This window comes from Olea europaea, chromosome 2 (assembly GCF_002742605.1).
Source record: "Olea europaea var. sylvestris chromosome 2, O_europaea_v1, whole genome shotgun sequence".
NCBI lineage: Eukaryota > Viridiplantae > Streptophyta > Magnoliopsida > Lamiales > Oleaceae > Olea > Olea europaea.
Window position 1 is genome coordinate 8,127,926 of NC_036238.1, and position 8,012 is coordinate 8,135,937.

Genomic DNA, 8,012 nt, shown 5'->3' on the forward strand with positions numbered 1-8,012 from the left:
TCCCCCCCCCCCCCCACCCCCAAAAAAAAAAAAAATACGGATGCAAGATAAAATGTTTATTTCAATAGAAACATCAACATCTGATATGTACAATAGGGCTGGTCCTATGATTGTCGGGGTCCGAGACGAAGTTCAAAAATTAGGCTCCTAAAATCAACATAAATGTAAAATTTAACGATATATTATGCAATATATTGTTAACTTACAACTTAAGATTAAAACAACAAACAAATATCTCAATCATCTCATAATTAATGAAAAAATTATTTTCCTTTACCTTTTCCTTCTTTTAATATTTTGAAAAAAAAAATAAAATATTCTTTTGGCCAAAATAGGCCCTTCGTGATTTTGGGCCTGAGGCACGGCAAATGGACCGGCCCTGATGTACAGGAACAACATTAAACATCTATACAGAATATCAACTTAATGCATCTATGTTTTCCTTTTTTTCATGTAGTATAATCGATATAATAAGGAATAAGCCTGTAAAAGCTGCCCGAAAGGACCAAAAGATGCTAGTAAAACTCGTCATCCGGAGAAAATCTTTCTAGTTGCAACTGGAACAATTGACAGATTATCTAGAAGGGAAAATGTGTGTGTGTGTGTGTGAATATTACACATCAAATTTTTTGATCTTCATTGAGATGACAAAAATACCAATCTTATAAATCCCTTGTCAAAAATTTCACACGGAGAAAATCTGTCCCACATTTAAAAGGCTTTCATGTGGAACATTAAAAATTACACTGTTTTCCCTGCATATCTTTCTAAGAAATGCATATATATAATCAATGGCAATTTTCTTATGAATCCCAGAATCTCTCCTTGCCCTAATCACTGTGTTCCCAAGTATATGCACCACTCCGGTATCTCTGCAACTGCTTAAAAACTCCAACTCATCGACTTCTGTTTGGCTGCTTTCTCGCCCTGATGATGGGATCGTGTTGTTAGCATGCAGTGGAGATTTTGCAGGCACGATTGAGTCCACTGTTGAGATTGTGAGGTCAATATCAGAGGAAGAAGTGTGAGCATTATCTTTCAGCAAGAAGTCTCTTGACCGCTGCGTTCGCTGTCCATATAAGCTGTACTCTTCTGAATCAGAACACCCTTCCATCATAGCTTCCAGCCGAACAAAAGTGAAGAGATTTTCGAGGATCTTTTTTTCAAACTCATCGTCTTTTTTGTGAAGGTCTTTGTAACCATACCTTGCAACACAACGGAACATGTGAAAGTTCTTTGGGCCTATTCGTTTCACAAGAAACCTCTCTTCTTCGGAAACGGTGTACACTGGAAGGTACTTCACACACACAAAGACTACAACTGAATGTATAGCCGGTAGGTTTGTGATGAAGTGTGAAAAAATATGCGGTACCCCACTTGCTAGCTCCGTGTACACGAGTCCTATCCCTGGCACTCGGACCAGCCCTAAGCTGGGACCTAGCCCTAGAATCCAAGCCATGGAGACTTTACTATGCATCTCGAATTCGTATCTCTTGACTGTACCGTAGTGCCAGACATACATGATGACAAGAAAGGCAGCAGCAATCACAAGGGGAACCCAACCACCTTGATCGACCTTGAACAGCACTGCTGAGAAGTATGCACACTCCACCGCCAGCGATAAGCCAGTGAAAATCAGGACAAGAATCCAATGACAATGCCAAACGAGTAACATTATTAACGTCATGAGAAGGGTGGTCACGAGCATGACTTTCACAACTGCGGTACCTGTTGTCGTGTGAGAGGGCATTTTCAATTAGCTATATTAACCAATATTTATATGACACACGTGGCAATACATGGGCCCACAACCTTTGGCTTTGCAATCTTTGAGCCTCTGACCCGATCTGACTCGTAGTTATAATGGATATGCTGAACTAACCATGGCATAGTCCTAATCCTTGAACAGCACTGCTGAGAAGTATGCACACTCCACCGCCAGCGATAAGCCAGTGAAAATCAGGACAAGAATCCAATGACAATGCCAAACGAGTAACATTATTAACGTCATGAGAAGGGTGGTCACGAGCATGACTTTCACAACTGCGGTACCTGTTGTCGTGTGAGAGGGCATTTTCAATTAGCTATATTAACCAATATTTATATGACACACGTGGCAAGACATGGGCCCACAACTTTTGGCTTTGCATTCATCTTTGAGCCTCTGACCCGATCAGACTCGTAGTTATAATGGATATGCTGAACTAACCATGGCATAGTCCTAATCAAACATAAACTACCAGTGTCGACAAATTGTGACATGATAGAGACACCTAAAAGACACTAGCCCCTGTTTGAGCCCCATTCTTTTAAAAAAATACATTCTTAAATAGTGTTTTGACATCATTTCAACCACACATTTTTCAATAAAATAATATTACACGTAAATCCAAAACTTTTTCTTATTTTTTAACCATACATTTAATATCCTATTCAAAAATTCATTTTTATCAAAAGATGGGCTCAAACAAGGATAGAAAACTGAGGTGGTGGTGACATCTAACCTACCCCCACCCTCACCAAACAGTCCATATTTTCTCTACATGTACGTATTTCTTTCCCATTATAAGGTATGCAATATCAAAACCCAAGCCATAATTGTCTTCTTATTTCTCTCAAACCCGATATTCTAGCATTTGATTTGGCTGTCGGAGTGCAAACAGTCAGCGGACCACCCCTTGGTATGTCGGCCTAGCATTCTGTCCTAGTATGCAGGTAACAGGGTGGACAGAAAGGTGGCAAGGAACCTGTTGACAGCTAAGTCGAGCAGATTTGGAGGTCAACAGGCTAGGCAACTTGCTGGATGCAATACAGGACAACCTTGTGGTAACTGTTGCTGCTTCAAACGAGATTCAAACAATGCTGAGCTAGAAGAACCTCAGTTTTCAGGGGGGAAATAGCATTCGTATGTGAAGACACAGTGTGAAAGTAATTTCAAGAAAAGCTCCTTAATAATAGTAGGATCCTAGGGGAAAGCTCTTAAAACCAAAAACAATACCAGATACTGAAGGCTTAAAACTGGAAAACTTACCATAAGCATTGCCAATTTGGCTTTGATTTCTGAATCCAGCAGTGACTGTGATGCAAAGAATCATAAGGATCCAATTCATATCGGGAATATATATCTGTCCGAGGAACTTCTTTGATGTATGTACAACTTTGACTCTCGGAAAACAGCCAAGTGCAAGGGCCTGCTTGATTATTGAAAAAGTAGCTGATATGGTGGCCTGGCTAGCCACAACAGCAGCTAGTGTTGCAATAATGAACATTGGCCAGTATATGCCATCTGCAAATTAAAAGCTTATTTCTATCAGAGTTGCAACAATGTGGTGGTCTTGGCATCTTCAACTAGATAATATTGATCAGCAAGAACCGTATGGTGTTGATGAAGGAAGCTTTTAAATCAAGATTTAGTACTCAACTGTCAACACTTAAGAAAGATTATTGGAAACATTTAGATTGAGATTTGAGATTTCCCATAGTTTGATTATTTCCACCACGGAAAAAGGATCAATCAAATGTAAAAATGCTCCATTTCAATTTGCAGCACTATTGGTTGATTCAGAAAGACTGTCTAACCTTAAATATTTGCCAAAACCACACATAATGCTTCCCGGTAAACCTCAAGTCTTGATAAAAATCCATATTAGAACTCAAAACTGATCACAAAGCAATTTTTAGGCTTGCTAGAAATAAAAAAATTGGGGGCTCAGGCAAACCTGGTATAGAACGATAAAATGCATCAATGACATGATCCTTATTTTGCGTGAGGTAGGCTGCTTGTCCAGAATAGGCTAAAAGAAGGCAAGGAAACACAACTACTGTGAAAGCTAGCTGTACAGCCGAAACAGGAAAGTGAGCAAGATCAGCAAAAAGCGCTTCTATCCCTGTAAATATTAGTGAGAAGTAATCAGAATCTGATAATACTTGCTTCCGGGTGATTTAAAAATTTACTGAAGAGTTTCAGGAACCCCTTCAGAAGACACAAGTCGAGGAGGGGGGTTTTGGGGGTGTGGGGGGAGGGGGAGAGAGAGAGAGACCTGTGATACTGAGCATGATTCCTCCGAGAGAGGTCCAACCAGCTTTTCCTCCTCTTTTGAAGTATCGATATATATAAACAGGTGAAAAGGCTTTCAGAACAGAACTATCATATTTGCATATGTTGAAGATGCCAATACCTCCAATTAAGAGAAACCAAAGCAGCACAATCGGTGCAAACAGCCAACCAACTTTATCCGTACCATAGTGTTGCATACTAAATAAACCTACTAATATGACTACAGCAACAATTACAACAACATCTGCAGCAAATGATACAAACTTAGTCTTGCATTGAAAGATCACAAACAATTAGAATGGTGACTATTCCAGAAAGAAATATAGGCATTATTAGTTATAGGAGTAGATAAGTACCATTACTCATCTTCGGATGGTCCAACTTAATCCCACCAGAAGCTGAGAGAACTGAGGAAAAATTTTGGGTAAAATTACATAGCAATGAATAAGGACGATTGAAACATCAGACTACTACAATAACTCATTCACTAGGAAACAGGGAAACAAAACTAAGCCAGCCCGGAAAATCACTCCAATTCTATATCACTTGATTTCCAGAGTATAAGGATGTAATGAATTTGATTTTGGATACATGGATTACTTAAGCCATAGATGAGCAAGAGAACTGGGTAAATTATGCATCATTCTATTCACACTACTACTACTTTGTGATCCCCACTGTGGGCTCTAAAATCATGCATCAGCTTGTGCCCAGTCACATATGCATTTATTACAATGAAATATTTACAAAGCTTCCAATTAAAATATTAATGTGGCATGACTCAAACTTCCTCTTAGGAATTTTACTTTTATGTCAATAAGCAAGCAATGAACAATCAAAATCCCAATTGCTGGGGGTGGAGGGTGGCAGCAAACTACCACATGAACAGCCCCCTTTTTTCACTCATATCAAGACCTATACAAATATGCTCATTTTAACCTGATCTGAGCATCCAGCGTTACAAGAACAACTAAATTGATGGTGGTTGATAACCTACAGTCAAAATTCCAATTGCTAGTCAAAATTCCAATTGCTGAAAAAGACTATCATCTTGTGCTAAAGAACCCAAAAAGTTTCAGACATGTTGGCAACATGTGTTGTGATTTCAAATTAGTTTGTCGTCCAAATTAGAAACTAAAGATTCTGGTGTATTCAATTTATGCTGCTGGGACCACAAAGCTTGAATCCTATAAATAGATCCAAAATCAGAAATTAGTGTTAGCTTTTTGCAATCGCTTGAGATATTGGCATCTGTTGCCATCGTTGGAGAAAATGGACAAAATTTATCAGTTCTCTTTGGTTCCTTTTTGAAGGGAAGACCTGTAAACAAATTTCATCTATTGCCACATGCATCAATGAGAAAAGAAAATGTGGCATTGTTTACATATTGCCTTCAATCTGAAGTAAGAAGCATCTCGTAAACTACAATCTCCAACTACATACACAGGACTGCCTCCAATGAAGGCATACATGTTTCCGTGCAATACAAGTCAGCTGGAAAATTAACATGAAAATGTACAAGCATGACTAAAGGAAACAATAGGTGAAAGACATAAATTACCTGATATAGCAGGAGTGAGAATTCCATCCCCAACAACCATGCAAGTGCCAACAAGTACTAGTATAAGAAGGGCATTCTTTCTAAATGTATTCGCCTCCAGCCATCTCTTGGTTTTAGCCGCAAATGAAAGCTCATGGAATGTGCTACGGCTGTAAGTTGTCAACTCCTCATCTGTACGGTGTTGGTTGGGGATTGTTTTGGCTTTGGCATGTCGACAAAGTAATGAATAAAGTGCAAAGGTGCCCCCTGAATAATGTCCAAAGTGTCAATTTTGTTTTCTTTTTCATCTTTCTATATGCACACCCAGAGACAAAAACGAGTGAAATTTGGAATAATAATTAGAACTCTCAGTCAAACTAATCCAAACTCAGTTTCTTTGACTTTTCAATTACTCTCCAATTTATCTCAACATACATTGTCATCATTTTCAGGGTACTCTTACTGAAGAATATTAACCCCCTGACTTCTAGTTTTTAAGGAAGACAATTAAACCCCCGATTTATTTTTAAGTCATTCAGAATGGCTAACTGAACCAGCTTAACAGCTTCTCACAATTTTATACTCAACCGAGTCATATGACCAATACCAAAATTTGTAGGATGAATATATTGCTTAGAACATGCCGGTGTTTCCCTTTTAGTACCGTATCTTTGAAAGGTAAGGATAATAAATGTGATTATAATGTTAATGAAATGATGCATCCCCAATTTCCACTAATTTATTAGCCTCCTGGCATTCCTTTGTTATGACATATCTTCTCTCAAGTCCCCCCAAATCAACATGGACAGATGGTTCCTGGAAAACATTCCATCATAGGACATATTTGCAGATTACAAGACTTGTGTTCTAATTTAATTCTTTAAGAAAAAAATCTGACAAGAATCTTCCAACAATTCATCAATGATAGACGATCCAAAAAAGTAACTATAACTGGAGGTTCGCAAAAGATTCCAATGATGATATGTCGGAAGTAACAATCTCATAACCTGCTTAAATTGAAATATGCATAAATAATCACAACATTTTGTAGCATGACATCAGCTTACCTTGACCACTGTCATTTGCTCTACACACTATGAAAACGTACTTGAGGAGAGGTATTAGCGTAAGCGAATAGATAATCAATGAAAGAGCACCAATAATATCCTCTGTATCATCTATCCCATTGGGAAAAGTATTGTAGAATACGTACAATGGAGATGTTCCCAAGTCTCCATACACTACTCCCAGACTCTGGAATGCAAGCCGCAACAGAAATATAGACGAGAATTTCTGCATTAACAAAATCAAACTATGAAACATTACATCGAGATCCTCAATAAGATTGCCTCATTAGCTTCTGCCTCACTCTAGGACTAAAGCACATACGGATACCAAAAGAGTATCAAATAGTGCAGTGAAAATATTAGAAACACTATGATAAGCAGTCAATGGGTATACTGCTCGAATTTTTCAACCTGAAGAAAAGTAGAAAATAAAAATTGACTTCTGCTAGTGAATATTTATTTTATTCTGTATCTAGCAGTCACAATGGAACAAATTCAATCAAGCAAAAAATTTTCCCTTTCTATATATGATTCTACATCGTGAATTAAATACAATTAAATGTGACTTGTAAAAACTAGCTAAAGTTTATGTAAATCCAGTGGGGTTATTGCAGAATCATCATGAATTAACAATTTTCCATTGAAGGGAAGGCAATAATTAAAAAGAGCAAAAACGCTTTTAGCTTCTGAAAGTACTTATAATCAATAAGTACCTTTTCTCTATACACGTTTCTAAGACTTCCAGCCTCCTCCTCCATAGGCTGATCAAGCTTCTGGTCCAAAACCCACATGCCTCCCTTAGTTTCATTGCCATCATCGATTTCCAACCCAGATTCCATTTTCTCTTCTTTTTTCAGAATAGCTTATTCAATTGATTCAGATCCAAATCTTGATACATAATCCACCTCCAAAAGTTCAACGTGTCTACAACTCAATTTTCCACACTGAAAACCCAACTCAATCCCACACAATGATTTACTCAACCTAACTTGTTCGATATTCAAGAACCAGAATTGGAAATACAAAAGTTCAAGAGTTCAGTATATGTACATAAAAGATTAGATTTTTAATCCCTATAAAACTAAAACCCCTTTTTCTTTCTGAGTTTCTCGCTTGCTCTCTGAACACAATATTTTGAACTGGTGCTAAGTTTGAGAGAGAAGCACACAGAGAGAGAAAGTTTGCATCTTTTTCTTTCACAATTGCATGCAAGTGTTCAGCTCTTCATCTCTCTATTCTCTTCTCTCTTCTAGCAGCAGCCACAGGGAAGATCTAAAAATACTAAACAAATAGCACTCTAGAGAGGTTGCAATCGATCTTTTATTTCATGTACACGTTTGTTGAATCT

General features: G+C 37.9%; 1 protein-coding gene across 4 annotated transcripts; it reads right to left on the reverse strand.

The window, feature by feature from the left end:
• Nucleotides 1-601: 601 nt before the first annotated feature.
• On the reverse strand, nucleotides 602-8,012 carry LOC111410221 (potassium transporter 11-like). 4 transcript variants are annotated; one of them, XM_023040485.1, is made up of 9 exons: nucleotides 7,378-8,012; nucleotides 6,665-6,890; nucleotides 5,619-5,864; nucleotides 4,414-4,464; nucleotides 4,041-4,301; nucleotides 3,720-3,887; nucleotides 3,032-3,286; nucleotides 1,959-2,052; nucleotides 602-1,634 (listed from the first exon to the last, which is right to left on the reverse strand). In XM_023040485.1, the coding sequence occupies exons 1-9, from the start codon at nucleotides 7,501-7,503 to the stop codon at nucleotides 686-688; spliced, it is 2,376 nt and encodes a 791-aa protein (XP_022896253.1). In that variant the 5' UTR covers nucleotides 7,504-8,012; the 3' UTR covers nucleotides 602-685. The 4 variants fall into 4 exon arrangements, with proteins under 4 accessions (XP_022896253.1, XP_022896245.1, XP_022896262.1 ...); XM_023040477.1 differs by having other exon boundaries at nucleotides 602-1,576; nucleotides 1,901-2,052; nucleotides 7,378-8,011; XM_023040494.1 differs by having other exon boundaries at nucleotides 602-1,576; nucleotides 1,901-2,052; nucleotides 6,811-6,890; nucleotides 7,378-7,508.